The sequence below is a fragment of the Brachyistius frenatus genome, unplaced genomic scaffold, assembly GCF_029030835.1.
Source record: "Brachyistius frenatus isolate BFR_SWC_R1_liver_20210118 unplaced genomic scaffold, ASM2903083v1 Contig_248, whole genome shotgun sequence".
Taxonomy (NCBI): Eukaryota; Metazoa; Chordata; class Actinopteri; family Embiotocidae; genus Brachyistius; species Brachyistius frenatus.
In genome coordinates, this window is record NW_027210847.1 from 228,036 (window position 1) to 250,708 (window position 22,673).

Sequence of the window (22,673 nt, forward strand, 5' to 3'; positions counted from 1 at the left end):
GCTGGTCTTTGAAATACTGCAAAAATATGCTCATTTTCAAAATCTTTTTTGTGAATGTTGATTCAATAGTGATATAATGTTGGTGTTTTTACAATGCTTGCACCACATTTTAATAGTCTAATTGTAACATCTACTACTAATAAAAACCATACAATTTACTGCTTTTTATAAAGAGATCCGCCCCAGGTCCTGCTCACTTATATAGGAGAGACAAATCATCCTGATTTAGTTCAGCTGGGACCCTTATCTTTCTCCAGGCACCGTTCACTGAGCCACTCCCTCCACTCTCCACCCTCTGCAGCTGAGCTAACCACACCCCGCCACCACATTTATATAATTAAAGTAGTATTTACATTTATATTACATGCCTCCAATCAGTGTTGTTTCATCAACCCTTTGAATTATTTTAGAGATAATTTAGTCTGGACCAAAATTGTTGACAGACAGAATGACACAGAGCGATGTTGCTAGCACATTGGGTAAAGTCATTGAACATTTTTTATGTAAAAGCATCCTTGGTCTTTGATTTGGCTTAATCCATGTCCAAGAATCCAGCCCACTTTGACATACAAAAACTTGAGATTGTATCAAGAACGTGCAGATTTAACAGACACAGATACTTTGCAAAGAAATTCTGTACAGGTTTTAACTTAATATCTGATTCAATGATCTGCTATGTTGTCTTCAGGTGGTGATGGTGCACATAGAACCTGTTTCAGACCAACCACCTAAAGAGGTTCCTGGTTCCACACGGTGTCTTGTGGTTAAAGAAACAGAAGTAGTCCATATAACACGGGAGCAGCTTCACTTTGTTGACCAGGAATCACCAGACAGTGAGCTGACATACACTGTTACTACTCCACTTGTCTATACAGGGCTTCACAGGTTTGTACATCTGTTTCTTAAGAAAACACACTATCGGAAAACTTTCTGTATTAAATGTGTTTTTATCGTAATAAGCAGCAATACAGATGCAGGGAGGTTGTTCCTGGTTGATAGTATACCCAAATTCACCAAAGACTCCAATGCACCAGTACTGAGGCTCTTCACACAGGTACTGTAAAGCTTTTTTTTTTTTTATTATTATTATTATTATTATTTCATAGTTAAGTGTTTTATAAGAACATGTGTTGCTCAATCAAAACTCATACAGTTGTTTTTTTCTGTTTTGTGGTTTCTAGCATGCAGTTAACTTCATGAAAGTAGCCTACATGCCTCCAATCATGGACATTGGCCCTTACCCCCAGTATATACACTTTTATCTTTCTGTATCCAACCACCTGGGTAAAACAGTCCCTGGCATCTGCTTTAACATAACTGTGGTGCCAGTGGACAACCAGCCACCACAGGTAGGAAAGAAAATAGTCAATTTTATCCCATTTATTATGTGTGGATATAAAGAAAAAGTGTGGATCCATTTTGTTTCAGGTTATTACTAACCCTCTGACTGTAGATGAGGGAGGGGACTGCTGGCTCAGCCCCAAACACTTGCTGCTGTCAGATGTGGATTCTGTGGAAGAAACCCTGCAGGTGGAGCTTCAGAGAGATCCACAGCATGGGGCTCTGCAGCACGGTGGCCTCCCACTAAAACCAGGCCAGACCTTCACTCTGCAAGACCTGAAAAGCCTTAAAGTTAGGTCAGAAATCCTGCATTATCCCTTTATGTTCTATGAACAGATGTGACAAAAATATAACTTTTTCGTTTAAATGAGAAGCTTACTGTTTAGAAAAATGAAAACGCTGCATTCCAGCATGAGAACCCTATTCTTTCTGTGAAGCAGGGTGGTGGTATTATCATGGTTTGAGCCTGTTTTGTTGCATCTGGGCAAGGATGGATTGGCATCCTTGATGGAACATTGAATTCTGAACTATACACGTAATTCAGTGTTCAGTGAACCTGATCTCAATAGAAAATTGGTCATAGAGCAAGACAACAATCGAAAGCACATGAGTCTATGGGATAAAATTCCTCCAAGCTGATATGGTGTACTTATCAAAAGTTACCAGAAATGTTTTGTTGCCGTTATTACTGCACAAAGAGATCACACCAAATACTGAAAGCACAGGCTCACATACTTTAACCATTAGCAAATGTGTAGTATTAGATCATTTTCCTCAATAAATACTTTGTAAATGACCAAGTAATTTTTTCCATCACAGCTTATATAAGCTATGATATCTGATGGGTAGGTGAAAGTCTGCTACACAATCTTTCTTGCTGAGTGTCGGGATTAATGGTGTGACCTGGTACCTTTTATCATTTTGGGCTTGGTAGAAGCTCTCCGAGTATGTATGAATACCTCAGATTTCCTGCACTCTGTCCTTAAATTGTCAGAATCACCATTTAGCCACCTGCTGTTGTGATGGCTGGAAACATTTATCTGAAGCTGAACCATGCTGCACACATCTCAGCAGAGCCTCCAAATGCTGTGCCCTTCAACAGGGCAGACAATGATGGGAGAAGGCTTAAGGGAACCAGACACAGCTTTTGCCTTCCCTTGTCTTTGTATCTAGTGTTAGCTTTCAGCTTCCTTGAATTCAAAGTCTTACAAATCTTACTCTGCAGGAAAATATTGTGTTCTGGAATCTTCAAATGGTGACCAAAACAGGTGTCATTCAAACTAAACATTCAAGCACTTTACTTGGCCATATGCTGCAGTCTTGCAAAGGACAAAGGTAAACAAACCTGACTTCTCTCAAAACATCACACAAGTTATGACAAAACTGCACAGTTTACTTGCTTGCACTTCAAAATTAAAGCTCATAAACTAAAAGCAACCTTTCTGACATATTTACTAAATTGAAATAGTATATTTCAACATTTGTTATAAATAAGTCACATGAACCACATGCTTTAGCTGCTTTGAACACTTTACAACATTTGCTGAATGCCATACATCTAAATCCAGCAGACGGTAGTAAAGAAAACATTGACAAAACATATGCAAGTCCAGAAACACAATGATGCCATATCCCAATCCAATTTCACAGGAACATGTAATCCTCTTGGATAAACATAGGGAAAAGGTGTCCGTCTGTAATAGCAACTCTTGCGTGTCTGGATATTCCTACAGACTTGCATCAGTGTAAAATGTAAAACAACTGTTTGAATTTTAAAATCAATGGCAATGTGTAAAAGTGAAAAGATACATTCAAATGATAAATTCACTCCTTAGTTCAAAAAGCTGAGTGAGGATCCAACAAATCAAAACTCCATACAGTCCCCACAGTCAGCTTGAATAAGAACATCATTTAGTATGCTTCGACTTGTTTAGTACTCCCTCGTGAAAGCAATCTCTTGAGGTTACAAGGTAAGTGAGTTAAGCTGTTTTAGAACAGGTTGATTATTTCAATATATTTAACTGAATTTCACTGTGCAAATGTTGATCATTTTATTCTGACTCGCCAAATCTTTATTTATGTGTTCATGCAGGTACAATCACGACAGCTCAGAAACTACAGATGACAACATTAAATTCACTGCAACAGATGGCACCAATTCAGTCAGTTTTATCCTACAAGTGAAGGTAATTGCTGTCATTTGAGAAAATAACTAAGAATATATAATAAAGAATTTACAGAGCTTTACACTCTGTCTCTGACCTGCTTGTTACTTTCAGGTAACGCCCATTAATGATGAGGTCCCAGTGGTGGTTGCTGGTTTGAAACCATTTCTCAGCTGTGCAGAGGGACAGGAAATTGTCATCACAGCAGAGTATATATTTGCTACTGATGTTGACAGCGACAACAGCAGCTTGGCCTTCCTCATTGCTCGGCAGCCATTTCATGGTGTGGTGCAGCGAAATGGTGTTGTGGTTGATCACTTTATCCAGGCAGACATCATTGCAGGGATCATCAGCTACAAACACACAGGTAGACGGCTGAAGGTAGGCCAAGATCCAAATATTTATTAGGATTAAGTGCAGTCCATGTGATTCACACTTGCATATATTATAAAGCTGTTATTATGTTATAAAGCTGTTGGATTGATGACAATAGCTGTAGAATTGACCAATATAAGAAGTCATTATGTTCCACTGACAACCAGTTTTGTCAACACAGTTCTTTGTTAAGGCAAATAATAATGGGCTGTATATTCCTCACAATCTGATATTGTCAAGACCAGTCCCAGTATAAACTAGAAACTGAAATTGCAGTACTGTACAAAATATCAAAGTCAAAACCCACATGCTTTGTTGAAAGTAATGTACATTTTCTTTGATCAGATATTGCCTAGTGCAAATAACATTTTGTTAATTTAAGAAACAACAAACTAAATAAGTTGGCAAACTAACAAGCTGTCCATAGTCACTGTGCATAACTGCGTCTAAAATCACAGATTGACATGAAATGTAAAATAATTAGTTTTTGTCTATAATTAAAAGTGCAATTTGTAATACAACCCCATTTCCAAAACAGTTGGGACGCTATGTAAAATGTAAATAAAAACAATGCAATGATTTCCAAATCACGTAAACTCATATTTAATTGAAAATAGACTAGACTCTACTCATTTTGAATTTGATGGCAGCAACCTGTCTCAAAAAAGTTGGGAAAGGGGTAACAAAAAACTAGTAAAGTTGCGTAAGCCACAATTAATTAGGTTGATTGGCAAGTAACATTGACTTGACAGTGAAGATGGGGAGAGGTTTGACACTGAAAGACTGCGTATAATGTATAATTTATGGATTTCATCATCTACAGTCCATAAAATCATTAAGCGATTCACAGGATGTGGATAAATCTCTCTTTGAACGGGACAAGGCCAAAAAAACATTATTGGATGGTCGTGAGCTTCTGGCCCTCAGGTGGCACTGCATTAAAAACAAACAATTCTGTAGTGGAAAACATTTTCTGGGCAAAGAAAAACTTGACCAAAACATTGTCTTTGAGCACAGTTCATAACTGCAGCCACAAATGCAGGTTAAAACTCTACCATGCAAAGACGAAACCATATATAAACATGATTCAGATACACTGCAGCCTTCTCTGGGCCTGAGATCATTTAAGATGGACTGAGGTGAAGTGTAAAACTGTCCTGCGGACTGAAAAATATCACTCAAAAACTCATTGCTTCATTTCCATGGGCTTCCATGGGCTTCCTGAAGCATTTCAAGGGTCTTTGTTGCCAATTTCCAGAGTTTGTCACAAACTTTGACGTACGCTCTCTGGTCAAGTTTCAAGTGTGTAAAGAATTACTGACACACATGGACCACTGCTAGCAAAAGCGGGTGTAACTCAGGTTCTGATTTTGATCAAGCGAAGAAACTTATCAGACATATCGCCCACCCCTATCTTACTAATTTATTGGTTTGGTCAAAGGCATGAGAATTTTGATAACGAAGTAGCTCACAAAGAGGTTTTTTTTTTTTTTTAAATTTGAAACAAGCCTTTTTGATTGCGAATCTAATACTTTTGCTTGAAATTTAGTCAAAATATAGTTTTGAGATCAGAATTGTGTTTGTATATTATACCACCGTATATGTATGTCTTGGCTATATTATGTATGCTATTAATTAATTGTGTCAAGGATCCCTAGTCATTTAATTCGGCCGTGCATATAAAGTAAGCTTCCTTTACATCACAAATGTCATACAATAAAATACTGTAAGGGCTGTCTCTAAAAGTGAATTTTATGATTGTGGTTTTAGGACTGGAAATTGGACTCACGCCTCGCCATGACACAATCACTTTTATAATTTCTGATGGGGAGACAGAGACCTCCGCTTTATGCTGCAGTCCCATCAGGACCAGAGACAAGGCTCGACTACAGGAAAGTCTCCCCGTGTACGACCTCCAGATCACAGTGTTTCCTGTCAACAGCCAGCCACCTTCACTAGCAACAGGTGGGCCCTTTTCAATCCAACCATCTTTGAACTGAATTTACTAATTAAAAGAGTGAAAAGAAATTACAAGTTTTTTTGTTGTTGTCGATTTTTGACATTTTCTATTTGGATCATAACAAATATTTGGAGCTGTAAAATACTAAATTTGATCTGCTATGTGGTTTATCATTGTGTTTGTAGGATACATCTTTATGGTGGATGAAGGTGGGACTGCCCCAATTACTGTATCACATTTGAAAGCTTCTGACATGGACACAGTCGTGGATGAGCTGGTGGTCAGTCTGATTTCTCCACCCCAGTTCGGCTACATTGAAAATGTCCTTCCCAGTCCTGGCTTTGAAAAAAGTAACACAGGCATAAGCATAGGTAAGCATCATGATATACATGATCAAAAAACAAGGTGAAATAAAAAATAATATGTGTTTGTTTGGTGTAACCTCCTTTTCCCCAGATTCTTTTTCATACAAAGACATCATTGAAGGACATGTTAACTATGTACAGTCCAGACACCAACGGATGGAACCCACAACTGACCAGTTCATGCTCTGTGCCTCAGATGGCAAACACAGATCTGCCCACATCCCCTTCTATATCCTTATTAGCCCAACAAATGATGAGATCCCAGAGTTTGTGGCTCATAATATCACAGTAAGTTTTTATGATCAGTGTCTCATGACTGAAGACCATAATCATGAGACATTTCCCTCAGATTTACTTCTCAGAATATTGACTGACTTCCCTGTGTGATGAGGTACAAGAAGGAGAAATGAAGCAGCTGGACTTGTCGGTGTTGCATGCAACGGACCTGGATGTTCCCAAGAATGTCCTGCTTTTCAGCATAGACAAACTTCCTCAACATGGCAGCATTGTCAACCACAGAGGCAACAAAAGACAAAAAGCCAATTCTCCATCCCGAGTGGTGGACTTTACCATGACAGATCTTACAGATGGTACTTTTTACATTCATTGCTAAAGCCTCATTTCCATCATGACTGAAGTTGTAAAAAAAAAGATATATACATATTACTTTAAATTGGTTATACTTTGTTGTTTGACCTACACTGTTTTTGGCTGGACTGCAAGTTGGGCCAGTCCTATAAATGTGAATGCCTGTCACTGACTGAGTGGTTAAATGACTGTGATCAAAGTTTCACCATTTGTCAGCCAAATGCCACGTAACTGACTGAAGTTACACAGCTGGTTTTCTGAATCCAGCGGCTATACATTTCCGCCAAGGTTGGACATCATGTATTAAAACTATTTCTGAGAGATCGTAGACCAGCCCTTACTGTGAGTCAGCCCAAAGTTCTAAAATACACCTTCCTAAATCTGCAATGCTCACTAAATAACACCTGGCACATAAATATCAAAACAACAATGTGTGGTTTTAGGAGATACATATGCCAGCTATTTCTTAGCAAACAACTCCATATCCGATTGTGCAAATTATGTGTACGTAATACATTTTGCCACTTGGTGATCACAGGGTTTAGTGAGGGTGTCTGCAAAGGTATAATAACCTCACAACAATGACAAGATCGAAGCTGCACATGGTCCCTGCACTCGGATGTTGTTGATCAGAAATTAGTTCAAATGTACAGCTGTCCTGAACACATACAACCTGTAATTTTTATTCTGTAAAATTAGTTTTGTAACTTTTAGAGGCTCTAGTGGGCATATTTTTGACATTTAGAGTCAGGCAAGCTGTTTCCCCCTGCTTCCATTGTTTTCGCTCAGTTCGGCTAAAATTCATCCAGCTTTAGCTGTATTGTGCAGGTCTACTTTTTAGTTCAACTGCATAATACTGTGCTTAATTATAAGGTTTAGCAGTTTGACAATCTAAAAGACACCCTAGGTGTATAACTTTCAAATAAGCACAGTTTCGATAAAGTTATTAAATTGAAAACTTAGAGCACCTAACAGTCTGATTACTCAGCAGTTGAATTGATGTGTAAAATAGCAATGGTGAAATTGGCCAAACTACAAAACCAGACAAGACAACAAGACACTGGTTTTTAAAACGAGACTTTTCCTCAATAAGAAGTTAAATTCTTGAGTTAAATTCTATGCATCTTTAATTTAAAATGAGCTATGACCACTGCTTTAATAAATCTGTATCATCATTGTCCAACAGGTATTATTGACCTGATGTACATGCACGATGACTCTGAGAATATGGAGGACAGTTTTACCATCCAAATGACTGATGGGAAACACCTACTCTACAGACAGGTGATGGTTAAAGTGCTGCCAGTGAATGATGAGGAGCCATGTGTCATCAGGTTAGATGAACATCTTCAACAGAGTTCCTGTTAAAAGTAATTTATCATATGACTGATTGTGGGAAAGAAAAGTAAACCTTTTGTCAATCTTGTGGACTTTAGGAACAATGGACTTGAGGTGGAACCAGGAGAAGCCCGGCTTATATCTGGTGTTACCCTATTTGCACAGGACAGTGACACCCCTGCTTCTCAGGTCATGTACATGTTTGAGATCGTTCCAACTGAAGGATTACTTCAGTTTAAGGTTGGTGCAGTGCGACAAAGTTTTAAAGTGATACCCCATTTTCTTTATACCATGGTAAATGGTTTGCACATGTATAGTGTTTGGTCACCAAAGCGGTCTTATAGCACTTAACACTGTTTCCTATTCACCCATTCAAACACACACTCACACACGTTCACACATCTTGGATGACAAAAAAACCCACTGGATTTGAACACAGAAGACAGCTGTTTGTTTCCTGTCAGCATTGTTTCTTTTAACCATGACTGTGTCGTTACCTTAACCACCTGTTTATTGTATTAAGCATGATGACAAAGGATCACTAATCTTCAAAAAGTACATATTTTAATCCAAAACGTGTTCTTTACCTAAACCTAAACAAGTTGTTTTTATGCCTTAACCAAACCTTAACTTTCTCTTTGCCTCTGAGTGTCTGTGTCTGGGTTTTCTTTACTTAAGGAGACAACTGTCAAAACTTTACTGAGTGAACTCTCACTGTAGACACTGGGTTGGTACAAGAAGGTGGTGTGCTACTAACTGTGACTAATCCTGTCTCAGGAAGGTCAGGAGTGGGTGACACTTGCCCCTGGGAGAAACTGCACTCAGGAAATGGTGGACATGAACCTTCTGCGCTACATGCATACAGGCCTCCGGGCTAAAACACAGGACTTTTTTGTCTTCCACTTGCTGGACGGAAAGAATCGATCACCCCCACAGCACTTTCAGATATCTGTGAAAGATCTAGAAAAAGGTACTGGAATTTGGTCTTAAGTTCTCTATTAGACTTACTGTGGCTTTGGATGAAATTGCCTGCTTGTGATATCCTCATGACTGCCGGGTTAGATGACCAACATTTTCCCTGCTCAGCCAAAACATTTTTTACTACTCACAGATGAAGCAAATAACACGGATTATCTTGTAACAATGGTGCATGTCAAGGTCTAAGACATATTAGATGGTACGTCAGATGTCGTAAACGATGTTGGATGCAGGGGAAATGGGCAGGTGTAAAGATCTGAGCCACTTTGACAAGGGTCAAATCGTTTTGGCCAGATGACTGGATCAGAGGATCTCTAAAATAGCAATGACTGGAGTGGGACCAGGAGTGGGATGCTCCTGGTCAGCAGTGGTGAATATCTACCAAAAGTACTCCCAAAGTTTGGACGAACAATGCATGGGTGATAGGCTGTTGGGGGATGTGTTGGAACATGCCTGATTCACAATTAATCGAACCTGCAACTTCCAGGATCTAAAAGAAATGCTAATAAGGTTTTGCTGCCGGACGTTTTATGGCCACACAGAGTTTGTAAAGTCCATGCTTTTTTGGTGGCATATGAAGGACCAACAGCATATTAGTCAAGGGTGGTCTTGATATTTTGATAATTCAATATATATTGATCTTAATTATACCCTGTCCAATCTTAATTACTTGTCTTAATGCGAACGTAACCTTTAAATGTTTAATTGTTGTTTTCAGGAAACATTTATATCTTTGTGAAGCCAGTGAAGGTCACCCGAGGCAATCGTGTGGTTCTCACTACAGATGCACTGTTAGCCACAGATGGCACGGACGAGCCAGAGGACCTTCTGTATGTCATCACCAACCCACCTGCCCATGGACACATAGAATATGTCAAACATCCTGGGCTTGTCATCTCCACCTTCAGTCAGATGGACATAGCAGCGAACATTGTAGCTTATGTACATGACAACCTTGCCAGCACACCCAGAGAAAACTTTCAGTGAGTCCAAGAACCTGTCTTTAGACAAAGACAGAATTACTTCTTACTAAATCTTATTTTTTAACAAGAAAATACAATTTAGATGGCATTGTTCACATACTTGCCTGCATACTTTGTAGATTTCTAAGCATAGTGAGATGTTCCCCTCAGTAAAGTATAAAAAAAGAATGACTAATCTGAATGATCTTCAAGCTACATAGTCTTTCACTGATTCCTGTCAATATGAAGAACACAGAACAGTTGTAAGTTCTATTTAATAAAAGTAGTCATACTGGGTTGACACCCAGTATGACTACTTTTTTGTGAGATAAGATTAAATGGTTTTCTCTCTCCCTCTCTCCCCCCTTCTGTTATAGATGGGCTCTCTTTTTCTCTCACTCAGCCACTCTTTTCTGTGACGACTCCACATCTGATTTTTACTTTCAGACATTTTCTCCTTTACCCTGCTTGCATTTGCTCCAGTATTTAAGTCTTCTTTCCCCTTCCTACCGTTAGGTAATTTGGATTTCCAGATTCCCTCCAATGTGATCAATATTTAAAATGACATTTCAATGCTTTCCACTGAGAAGCTTTTTGTCATTTGTTTTAGCTGTTGGTGCACACGTTCTTTAGCTGGGGTTCACTATTGCTATCTTTACTCATAGTTGACATTTTTTGACAGACCAGTAAACAAATCCCTACACCATAAATCCAGTTAATCTACAACTTCTAAACAATCAGGATCCTAAGTAACTTGAAGTATTTAAGCTTCAGCTAAAGATATCTACCTTTTATGTGCTACCGTGCTTTAACCTATAATCCTCAATCCAGCCCAAAGCTATCTATCAATTATGTTTTGAATAAAACTTTTACTTGCTAAACTAGTTTTACATTAAAACATCAGATCAAATAGCTTAACACCCAGCTTGTTGTATTTTTTGACAGGTTTTCTGTGAGTAACGGCAAAACTAGCCAAAGTGGAAGCATCGAAATTGGGGTGGAAATAGTGGATCGCATCCTTCCATCTCTGTCTTCCAACAAAGGTCTCATAATTCCCCAAGGTTCTTCCATGATCTTGGGTCCTGACTGCCTGTCCATGTCTGACCCCGACACTCCACCCAGAGCCCTGACCTTTGTCCTCCTGCAGCCTCCACAGTATGGCAAACTGGTTTCAGCTGGTACCACACTGACCACTGGTTCAAACTTCACTCAGAGAGACATAAAGGAGAAGGAGGTGATATATAGACATGATGGGGGGCCATCACATATCGACCGGTTTGCCTTCACTGCCTTTGACAGCACTAATCGAGGTTTCCTGCTGGATGGGCAGTTACATATGGAGCCTGTGTTCTTCACTATTGAGGTAGGTGATAAAAGGTTAGTTTTGAAAGTTATACAAGCTTTGCAGTTTTGTCACAAATCCCCTAGCATCCTTAAAAATACAACAAGCCCTTAATGTACAGTTCCCCTCTGGGGTCTGTGAGCCAATAGGAAGAAAATTAAATAGCCGGGGGATAAACTGGGCCCACTCTTGTCCCAGGAATATATAAGACTATGGCCGCTGGAGTTGGTGACTGAAAGTAGAGCTGCCAATTACCAGATTGGTTTCTTAGCAGGTGTGTCACTGAGTAAGGAGAATCCATTTGACATGAGCATTGGTTGGTGGCTCTGATTTTGGGCAATGTTGCCACCAAGCTGGCCTGATTTCCTGGCTTTATGGGAGCTGTAGCTCACCTGCATTTGTAGGTGAATGGTTAAGGGAGCCTGCATAGGTGCTGAGGTTTTCGAGCAGCATATGCTGCCACGCAGACTCTTTCTTTTTCAGGGAAGGCCTTGCTATTTTCAGAGAGACGAGGCCAAAACCCACTCTGCAGATATTAAAACAGCATGATTCTGTAGTAGAAGAGTCTAGGTTATCAACTGGCCTGCCTGCAGTTCAGACCTGTCACTATTAATGTTGTCAATATTGAAAACATTTGGCGTATCATGAAATAAAAAACACATCTATATCAAGCAAGAATGGGAAACATTTGACTTTCCAAACTCCAGTGAGTGGTCTCCTCAGTTCACAGACGTTTACAGTGTGTTGTTAAAAGAAGACGTCATGCAACACAATTGTAAACTTGTCCCTGTCCCAACTTTGTTTTAAACTCGTTGCTGGCTAATGAGCAAATATTTTTCATAAAATAGAAATATTTCTCAGTTTCAACCTTTGATATGTTGTCTTTTGTCTATTTTCAATTAAATACGGGTTTACATGATTTCCAAATTATTGCAGTCTTTTTTTATTTGCATTTTACACAGCAACCCAACTTATTTGGAAACGTGGTTGTAAGAAAGCTAAAATGGCAGCGATAAATCCATGACTAGTAGGAATCCATAGTGTTTGCTACAGCAAGTAACACAATATGGGCCCTAGTAATGTCAAAGAAAAAGTCACACTCACAGGTGAGTTCCAGAGCACTTAGAGTGCTGAATTGTTCTCCTTTTCAATTGGCTGACAGACCCCAAACATCAGGTCTTAAGATGTTATATAAACCATGCCACATCATTTCATAAGTGGAAACTGCTTTCTTTTGTGTAATGTTCATGAATACCAATGCCTGTACTTCACCAAGCTGTGTATAATTTCAGATCAAGCCTTTGGATAAGTCTGCACCTGAGGTTGTGAAGCTGCTCCCACTTTGGAAAGCAGAACTTTTAGCTGACGGTCGGTATGGGATTTTTCTGTCATCTCAAGAGCTGAAGGCTCAAAACAGGGACAGCAAAGAAGAGGAGCTGATATTCTGCATCGTTCGTCCACCCTATTTTGGTTACCTAGAAAACACTATCACAGGTCGGGAAGAATTTTGTTTACATCTACAGTACACTTTACTATAACTTATAATGAAGAAAAAAAGTTTGTATCGTTACTCTTTTCAGGTGGTTTTGTGCCAGAGCGCTTCTCTCAGATGGAGCTAAGCAAAAGAACTATTGCCTATATCATCAGTCCAGACAGGGAGTCTCTCTCAGACAGCCTGGAGTTCAGAGTATCTGATCCTCTTGGCAACACTGGGCTCTCTCACATGTAAGAAAAAAAAGGCATTTATTTTTTATGACATGTTGAATTAACATTTTAGTCAAAACCATACTTGACCCTGTCTTTCCAGGCTTGAATTTAGATGGTCTAGTGTGGAGCTGTCACAGTCTGAGTCCTCTGCATGTGAGGAGCAGGGAATTATATCACTGGACATGATTCGAAAGGGGAACTTGGCAGAGTCCTCTTATGTCACTGTCAAGGTCTGCAAGTCATTTGTTACTGAAACTGATGAACTGTTATGCATTTTCAATTTCTAAGTATATTTACCTCATTTTATCTTATGAATACTCAGAGTAATTAATAAAGCTTCTCTGGACTCCAAAGAAGACCTTTGGAGTGCAGTTTTGATGGATTCATCATAGCTCAATTATTTAATACATTATTCAACAGATTTTAAGATGTGTTTCTGCTACATGTTTCTTTATGCAGGTAAAGGAGGTGACTGCAACAGCTGGAAAAGATTTCCTCATAAACCCTTCCTCCCTCATTCAGTTTGACCCAGGTATGTGCAGATTAGTAGAGAACAGTGGCGGTTGGTGATAAAAATAAACTCGTACTCAACAATGTTGCAAACCTCTGGTGTAAACCTACATTACTTGAAGTTTAAAATTTGGTATTCAGAAAAAATAAATATTATTAAACATTGTTACAAAAAAATTGTTTAAAAAAAAAAATGCATACCATAACATTTACTTTGTAAACAGTACAAATTCTGAGTTTCATTGTCGTCCATAATTCTTACTATTAAAAGTTAAAATGCTGTGCAATACAACATATTATAATTTTTCATGAAGGCGTGTCAAAGCGGACCTGGCAAACTGAGATCATTCAAGATGAACTTGAGGAGGCTGACAAGATGTTTGAAGTACTGCTAGTCTCTCCTGAATCTACAGTAATTGGCAACGCCAACAAGGCACAACTCACCATGAGGGACTCAGGAAGAGGTAAAAAGAATTATAGTATTGCCTTTTTTCAACAATATGGTGGAATTGAAAACTCAGGGGATACATTTTTGCCTTAAGACACTGACCTGACTCCTACAACTCAAACAGTGCAGTGCAAGCTAAATCAGCATCAGGAGGCTCCTGTTCTTGGAGGAAAAGAGATTCAATCATATACATACCCCCAGCATGGATCCATCAAGCTAGAAAAACTTCCACTTGGCAAAGAATCTGTCATTTGGACCCATGGAGACAACATCTCCAGATCAGGAACAAGTCTCCTAAAAAAGAAAGTCAGAGTTATGGACAATTTAAAATCAGTAAGTGCCTTACTATTTCCATTTGATTTGATTTTATCCAAAATAACTTCCTTTTTTCCTTTTAGCCATAAGCTTTACAATTGTTTATAACCTGATACTGTGTCTTTTGTGTTTCAGATTGCACCTTCATCAGTTTTTCAAAATGGGACAGATATAATTTACACAGTAAGTTGCAGCAGCTGAGACCGACCTGATGATATTTCTGAAATTCACAAAAGGATTCATTTCCATTGTCTCTATTATTCCAGTATCATGGCATAATGCGAATGCAAGTCGAAGATGACACCTCCCCATCCAGGAAGGACAGAAAGGCAAACATCCGTGTGGTTAGCTGGGGAGCACAGCAGCAGGCAACTGGAGTGCACACTAAGTTAAAGTCTGAACCTCAAAGAAAGATCTCAAAACCTCAAAAAACTCGACTGGCTAAAGGACATGTAAGCATAAATGTCACTTGTTCTTGGAAAGTTTGCTTGATGCTGTGCCAACAAAGAGACATTCTTCTTTGTCAGGGTCTTTAAACTCTTAAGCCTCATAATTAGACAATATTTCTATTTAGTTTCCCATCAATCTTTTAGGGCCATTTTTCATTCATATTAGCCATTGTGTTTTGGGAAGGGGTGGTTTGTTTGGTTTTGCCTTTACTAACCAACAACATATTAGACTCCTGTAGTGGTTGCCACTAACAGTTCTTTGCGGTTTTCATTATTATTAAAAGAAAAAAAAGAATGATTGTTTAAGTGTTGTTGCCTTTCTAATTATTGTGAAAACAGGCTTTTATTTGAAGCAGCTCTAGATTAATTTTCATGAACATTTTTGTGGCCCTATAGGTTACAGTTGGTAACTCCATCCAAAAGCCCTGTGTGCCAGAACTAATGGGACTCCTGCATTTCAACCAAACCACCAATCAGCTTCTTCACTGCAATGGTGTCTCATGGAAACCCTGGGCACCAACTGATGAGGTACACATATGGGCAAATCCGCCTGCAATAAAAGCATGTGCAACCTTTTTTTTTTTTTTTAACAGTGGGAGAAAGGAAAGGTCTAATCTTGGCAATATTCTTCAGGTGTTCGAGTGTGACAGGAGTAATTTGCTGAGAAAGTAACATCAGTTGTTGGAAAAAAATTTTTTTTTTAATCTTGTGAACTAAAAACAATTATCTCTGTTTTGTAATCCAGATGGAGGAAAGTACACTTCTGTCATCTGTAAATTAATTTCAGTCATACTTTTCAAGGGAGCAGAGGGGGTTTAGATCATCCGAATTGACTGCTACTGTATATAAAATCATGTGTCGTCTGCATAGTAATGAAAGTCTCTATTGTCCTTATGTTTTATGCTAAATGCTGACATATGAAGACTGAAAAGTAGTGGATCTAGGATAGTACGCCATAAGAATTGAAGTGTAGTCTTTTGACAAAATGTTGATGGATCTCTAAGATGATTTTCAAAAAGGTTTTATGTTCACCTATTAATGCCAACGTTTCTGCACATTTCCTCTTGAAACACAGATGGTGAGTGCTCAGGTGTGTCCGCAGGGCTGGACCTTTCATGATGGCCATTGTTACATCCTCAGTACTGAGAGCAAGGTCACATGGAGCACAGCTAACAAGGCCTGCAGGGAAAGGTAAAGTCAAACTTTCTGTGTTCTCACAAACAGATTATGTGAGTTATAGGGTGATAAGATTAGAGAGAAATTGTGAGGCAGGGAGATGGACATGCATGCTTCGGATTAGTTGTCTGTCACACAAACACAGACAACACAAATCGTATTCATATGCTCTATTTATACGCTTCCCTTTAAAAAAAAAATATTCTTTTCATTTCAGATATAAAGGTACCCTAGCAAGTGTTCTCTCTAAAGTCAACTTGGACTGGATGTGGGACTTCAGTGGAAGAAAACCATTCTGGATAGGTGGGCGTTATGATTTAAAGATGATTAACAACATTTTGAAATATGTTATGTGTAATTTTACACAACATGAGTGCTAATTTTCTCCTTATTGGACATTGGACACTGTGAATACCAACTGCTCAGGCCTGGAACACACTGGCTGCGTGGTGTATGTTAACTGTTGCTGCGTGGCGTCATTTCATTTCGGCATGTATATTAATGTCTGAAAGCAGCCACACTGCCCGCTGAGACACCTCAGCCGCGCCGCGTGTGCGTCGCATCATTTTTAAAATAGATCCGATGCCTATTTTACAGGCGTGGTTACAACTCATCACTTGTAAGACCTCAATAATACTATTCTGATGGCCTTTTTAACGAGAATTGAATTGATTCAATGGTAGGGCCTGCAGCCGCAGCACCGCACTGACACGCAGCTGGGCAGATACACATGTAAGCAAGCTGCTGCTAAGACGTGCATCTAAGGTAATGCACAGGCAGTGTGTCCCAGGCCTCATGACTTAAAACTTTATGAGGAACAGCTTGCATACAAAACTTTTACTTTAGAAATAATTAATAGAAATACAGTATCATGAAAGTTTTAGTACACCTGACATAAATTAATTGTATGCTGTGGAATGCTGATTCAGTCCTCTTCAATGGCTGAACAAAGTTCATTGTTTCAAAATTGTAACACAGGTTGTATACACCGATCCAGAGCATCCCAAATATGCTTAATGGGTAACATTGTCTGTTGAGTATGCAGGTGATGCAAGAACTGGGATGTTTTCGAATCAGTGTAACGTGTGGGGCATGCATTAACATGAGGCGATGGCGGCAGATGAATGACATGACAAAGGGCTCAGCATCTCGTCACGATATCTCTGAGCATTCAAAGTGCTCTCATTACCACACCTGTGTTCATTGGCCGCAATTTATGCCTGCCCTTATCTTAACTCCACCAGCACCAGGGGCCACTCTGTTTACAATGTTCATATCAGGCTCTAACAGTCTTAGCATTGATAATGAATCGCAAACAGTCACAAATATTTTAGTTTGAAAACAGCGACAACTGTGTTTGTGATATGTGTGGGAGGACTGCGAAGTAATGTGGCAACACTGCAAACTTTGTTGAGCATCTGAAAATGAAACACAAGACAGATTACAGTGAGGTTATGCTGCAGTGGACTGAAGAGGAGAAGAAAGGTGCCACTGGTGAGACGGAACTCAATCACTAAATCCTGTCGGGCAGAATATATCCAGGAACATGAGAGTACTTCTGACCATGTTTTGACCATGCTTCCCTTTTTATTTAGGCTTCAAGTATGTTGATGCTCAAACAACGGCAGTTCCCCACGTATTTATTTTATTGCCAATTAATCTGTACATTTTGACATCCATTTTAAATGATTTACTCTGTAAGCAACACACCTTACCTACTAAATGTACATGAGCAGCAAATGATGTTCACTCACCTAGTCTAATTGTGTATGACTGACAGTTGACAGATCATTTCAAAATGTGATTGTATAATTGACAGATTTATATCTTAATTATGGCATTGGCATTCATTATGGCATTTATTGATTTGATTTAATTTCAACATAGCATTCTTACAGCAAGTCTCAGTAACCTGTCAGTTCCTCTTCTCTTCTACAGGAGTTATAGTGTATTTTGAGAGGCTGCGTACATAGCTTGTTATTTCCCCTTTTCTAAACACATAAAGCTTTTGTACAAAGTATCGGTATCATGTTGGTATTGGCGATTTCAGCCCACATTTTACTTGGTGTTACATAGGAAATCAGTTGTATTACACTATTGTAAATGGCATTGTCAGCACTTCCAGTTTCCAGTTAATATGCATTCATAGTGAGGCATATAAGTGATGAGTAACAGCAGTGTATTAACACAATAACAATATTGGTTTAATATTTGGGGAGTGAGAAATTCAGAGCCCAGAGGCCAAATACCAACATAGCATACATTTTAAAGTACTTTATTAATTGATGCCACATGAAATGGCATGTAGTCATGTACTTTCATTCATTATTAATGATATCTTTAATGTTCCTTAATTTAATTAGATTTTGGGGAATGACACGTTAATACACTGCATCATGTCAGTGCTGATTTGATGTATTTCTATACTTTCAAACTAGACTATTGTAGAAACACAATAAAGGGCTATGGCTAAGTATTTTCATCCAAAAGTAAATGACTGTTTTCTCTTTTATCATAAGGCCTGAACGACAGGGAGGGCCAAGGACGCTGGGAGTGGGCGGATGGCGAGCCTGTCAGCTACACCAACTGGAGAAAGACTTCTTCACGGTTGAAAATGAAGGGAACCAAAAAGTGTGTCCTGGTGTGGAGAAGGGCAAAATGGCAAGTCAGAGACTGCAACACAAGTAGAGGTCACCACTTTGTGTGTTCTGTGAAAACTTGAATTCAACAGTGTATACAACGTCACAGCCATGAGCTACTCATTGTGTTGTTTCAGAAGAGGTGAGGAGAAAGGACTGATCCTTAGGACACTTAAAGTTCAATGACAGACAACTTTACAATAAGGGTCAGTGAGGAGTTTTCTGAAACTGTTTCTGTGATTTAAATTGAATTTGTGACAATTATCATGTTGCACAACCTGTGAAATTGAGTACTAAGTAAGTGACCTTGTTTAGACTGCATTTATTCTTGTTTATATATGTAAAGATTTTTTTTTTTTTAACTGTTAAGTGTCTTTTCCTTATTTCTGATTGAGCAAAGGTTGGATAACCCACATGTGTGTTAGGCCACCTGGGTCCCAAGAAAGGCCCCGGTTCACTGTGTCCACTGGTTTGTGGTGCAGGTAATTTAGTTTCAAAATGGGTTGTTGCTTTTATGTTTTCACAGATTTTGCAAAATAAAATCCAGTGCCCTATGAAACTTATAATTTATATTTAAATCTTAATTACAGTGTACATATACTAAATATATTTGTGTTAAATCAGATTACCATAAACCAACTGGCACACTGTATTGTAGCTAATTGATTTCTGTGTCACAATATAATGTATATGTGCACTGTACTATTTCATGGCAAAAAAGAAGATTCACCATGTACAAAAAGCAAACTTTTGCCTGGGGCCCATTGAAAGACTTATTTGGCCATGGATAGAATTTATTTTCCACTCTTCATTCACTTGTTCCATGAATCCTTGTTACAACATGTTTCTATAAAGCTAAAGAAAACGTGTTATCAAACCTCATTTATTACTTTAATAAATGTTTATTGGCCATGTCCATGAGAAAACAACATATCAACTTGCATCAAATGAAGCTCTGCTTGTCTACTTGGCTTAATCAGTTCATTCACTTTTGCATAAATGGAATTTAAAGAATTCCCTTTAATAAGGTCTAATTTGATAAATTGTGTAAATTGTTCTTACAGTATTTGCAAGAAAAATCAAATGACTATTTAGAGGCTTTCTGCAGATAACAGACATCTGTGATGCCCATATTATAGAGGTAATGTTATTCCGGTGTCTATAATCAGAAAAATAACATTATTCATTGGTTATGAGCTGCTGCTGTTGTTGTCCCCTTCTTGAGAATTCAACACTGCTGATGTTGTTGAGATCAGGGCCAGTGGGTCCTGCAAACCACAAGGTTAAGCAGCAATGTGATTATCCCCATCATGTGATCTACAGCCAGGGTATGAAAGAGGGCCCTTTATACGAGCTGTAAGCAGTTCTCAGAGGTTTGCATGCAGCAAAACATACACCAGATCGTCTTCAGCTTGGTGAGTCCCGCTAAAACTAAAATAGATATGCATGTGATATCCATATGATGTATTCAAACTTATTTTTGAGACTAGCAGGTCACCCTGAAATATGGTATAAATAATGGTTGATTACTATTGTACAGTATTTAAAAAACGGGTTTTTTTGCAGGATTTAGAACATCAGTCAGTCATGAGGAAAGTCCTTCAAGTTTTGAGACATATCTAATGTTTGACACCACTAATGTTAAGGGAAATAAATCCTTTGCTGTACACATTAAGCTCCTCACTCACTCTAAACGCACGGGCTTTAATACTGACTAAATTCCATCTCACTCATTTTCTTGAACATGTTTTTTGTACAAATTTCTCATATGAATAATCTTAACCTCAATATTAGTGCCTTGGCATTTAATTGGTTATAGTTTTCAAAATAAAAGTGACAAAACACTCCATGTTGCGGCAGTTTGAGATCAGTCCCTGTGCTGTTTTACTAGAAAATGTTTTTTCTTTCTGAAAATGTTTGTTAAGAGGATGTTATCATCAGCTCACAGTAGTATCAGGTAAATCATTACTCCACAGTCTCTGAGAAATGTGATTTGTATTCCACGTTGTGATTAAATGCACCAACTAACAGTTTTTCTAATCTTGTCTGTCATATTATCATACGATTACTATAAGAACAATGCAAATGTTGTGTTTGATTTCGTTTTTTAAACATTGGATAAGTGTTTCCCTTTGTTTCCAATCTGTGCTAAACCATATCATGACTCCAGCTCTCCTATTTCATTCATGCATCATTCATTCATTTGAACTATTCTATTTAAGGATATGTGAATTTGATACATGTATATATAGAGAGAGAATCACAGCTAAAATAATACATATATATATTTGTATTTATTTTTTTACTTATAAATCTGATCCAGTTACATCAATACTACTGTATTGGGCAGAGTGAGAGGACCCAAAGCAGCACACAAGACCCGAATCTAAAGTGGAAAGGAATTTATTAAAGACAGGCAAGGGAGAATGAGTGGAGGCAGGCTGTGCTGGCAGGGCGGACATGAACAGAGGCAGATCAGGCTGGCAGGGTGATTGTGTGAGGCAAGTGGAGCGGAGCGGAAGGGAAGGCTGGCAGGAGGCTGGCATGGGCTGGATAGTGGTGAAGTGAGGCAGCCAGAGCTCTATGGTGATTGCTGAAGGCGAGGCAGACAAGACTTGTACACGTATTCTCCTGATGTTGTGCAGCATGCATCTACAGAATTGACCAAAGAACCACTGAGCCACGTGGCTAATTTTGTATGCATCAATCTTTATAATATGCTTTGCATTGACCATTTATGGTTGAATGTGGGTGTTGAAGGTGGGATATCAAGTTCATCTTCATATCAATCACGTGGATTGTGATGTATAAAGGAAACTTTGCGTGCAGGTGAGCGTGCCCATGGTTCTATAAATCTGAATTTTTTTTTTTTGTGCAAGCCATTTCCTGCTTTTGTGCGCAGGTACACTTTTAGTGTGGATCCTACGCAATGTTTTATAAATGAGGCCCATGGTGTTTTGCCTTCTTCGAGTTCCTAAGCTGCTCCTGTACATAAACAATGCACAGCACCATGATGTGCACTGAGCAGTGGGAAGATAAAACCCTGATGAGTAAGTTTTACAAATTTACTCGCTTCATTGGCCTCAGTTCCTGAGTTAAACCCGTTTCTGTGTGCGCTGGTCCTTGCACACGCCATATTTCTGTGGAATAGGGCTCTTGCACTGTGAATTTGTCTCCCAAGGTCTGATTGTCAGCTCTGAGTTCTACTGTGACGTTATGAGGCACCTGTGGAAAAACACTCACTTCAAATGACCTGAAAAAAATCCTATAATCCTACCTGTACCAACATGTTGCGTGTTATACGTTTGTCTTCTGGTTTCACAATCATCTCAATACTTCTGCCATACTGGTTGTGCATATGTCCTGATGAATACCAATACTTCAACTCATGGGACTTGTACGTCTACTTGATTAATTCTCAGACTTTATTTGGCCAGAATATCCGCCTGGTCATTTCTCTCCACACTAACATGGACAGGAACCCAAAGGGAAATGTGTCGGTGTACCCTTAGATTTTATTCTGTACATTGAGAGAAATATTTCATTGATAATTCCTTTTCTGAATGATGATCTACCAGAGCTTGCTTGTAAGTGCTGAGAAACTTTCAGATGCAATAACAGCGTTATTTAGTTCCCTCTCTTCTATCCACTGCACGGCCAATGGTATTCCCAGCAGCTCTTTGGTACAGACTGACAATTATTTGCTGGGTTGTATAGTGCTGCACCTGCGCACTGCGTTTCTGGATTTTGGAGCCATCTATGAAAAACAAACACTGAATCTGAGAAATGCTTTTCTGCGGCGCAGTACTGCAATCAACAGAAACCGATGCTTTCAGCCTTCGGTCTACCAACCCAGCCCAAACCTGTGAAATGTGTGTCATTATGTTCCCAGCAGTGTGTTAAGGATAGCAGCATGTGTATCATGTTGACGCTAAAGGTTCACTCAGAATGCTGGCATTTAACTTAACCCTTCTGATTCTTAGAGGCGTTTCTCCCATTTTCACCTGCATCACTG

The 22,673-nt window shown here is 38.9% G+C and overlaps 1 protein-coding gene across 2 annotated transcripts in view; it reads left to right on the top strand.

Moving 5' to 3' along the window:
• The window catches only part of LOC138634092 (FRAS1-related extracellular matrix protein 1-like), a 245,503-nt gene that overhangs the window by 8,764 nt on the left and 214,066 nt on the right, over positions 1 to 22,673 (top strand). Inside the window, exons 10-36 of one of the 2 annotated variants that reach the window (XM_069720714.1) lie at positions 689 to 885; positions 964 to 1,054; positions 1,182 to 1,349; positions 1,429 to 1,637; positions 3,434 to 3,527; positions 3,621 to 3,873; positions 5,652 to 5,846; positions 6,027 to 6,212; positions 6,298 to 6,494; positions 6,598 to 6,796; positions 7,981 to 8,128; positions 8,231 to 8,372; positions 8,910 to 9,102; positions 9,829 to 10,093; positions 11,018 to 11,435; positions 12,707 to 12,908; positions 12,995 to 13,139; positions 13,222 to 13,351; positions 13,581 to 13,653; positions 13,946 to 14,095; positions 14,204 to 14,412; positions 14,530 to 14,577; positions 14,661 to 14,846; positions 15,240 to 15,371; positions 15,919 to 16,034; positions 16,237 to 16,322; positions 18,539 to 20,834. In XM_069720714.1, the coding sequence (XP_069576815.1) occupies positions 689 to 885; positions 964 to 1,054; positions 1,182 to 1,349; positions 1,429 to 1,637; positions 3,434 to 3,527; positions 3,621 to 3,873; positions 5,652 to 5,846; positions 6,027 to 6,212; positions 6,298 to 6,494; positions 6,598 to 6,796; positions 7,981 to 8,128; positions 8,231 to 8,372; positions 8,910 to 9,102; positions 9,829 to 10,093; positions 11,018 to 11,435; positions 12,707 to 12,908; positions 12,995 to 13,139; positions 13,222 to 13,351; positions 13,581 to 13,653; positions 13,946 to 14,095; positions 14,204 to 14,412; positions 14,530 to 14,577; positions 14,661 to 14,846; positions 15,240 to 15,371; positions 15,919 to 16,034; positions 16,237 to 16,322; positions 18,539 to 18,741 (4,635 nt within the window). In that variant the 3' untranslated portion in view covers positions 18,742 to 20,834. Of the gene's footprint in view, positions 1 to 688; positions 886 to 963; positions 1,055 to 1,181; positions 1,350 to 1,428; positions 1,638 to 3,433; positions 3,528 to 3,620; positions 3,874 to 5,651; positions 5,847 to 6,026; positions 6,213 to 6,297; positions 6,495 to 6,597; positions 6,797 to 7,980; positions 8,129 to 8,230; positions 8,373 to 8,909; positions 9,103 to 9,828; positions 10,094 to 11,017; positions 11,436 to 12,706; positions 12,909 to 12,994; positions 13,140 to 13,221; positions 13,352 to 13,580; positions 13,654 to 13,945; positions 14,096 to 14,203; positions 14,413 to 14,529; positions 14,578 to 14,660; positions 14,847 to 15,239; positions 15,372 to 15,918; positions 16,035 to 16,236; positions 16,323 to 18,538; positions 20,835 to 22,673 lie in introns of those variants that run through there. The other variant, XM_069720711.1, reaches the window with a different exon arrangement.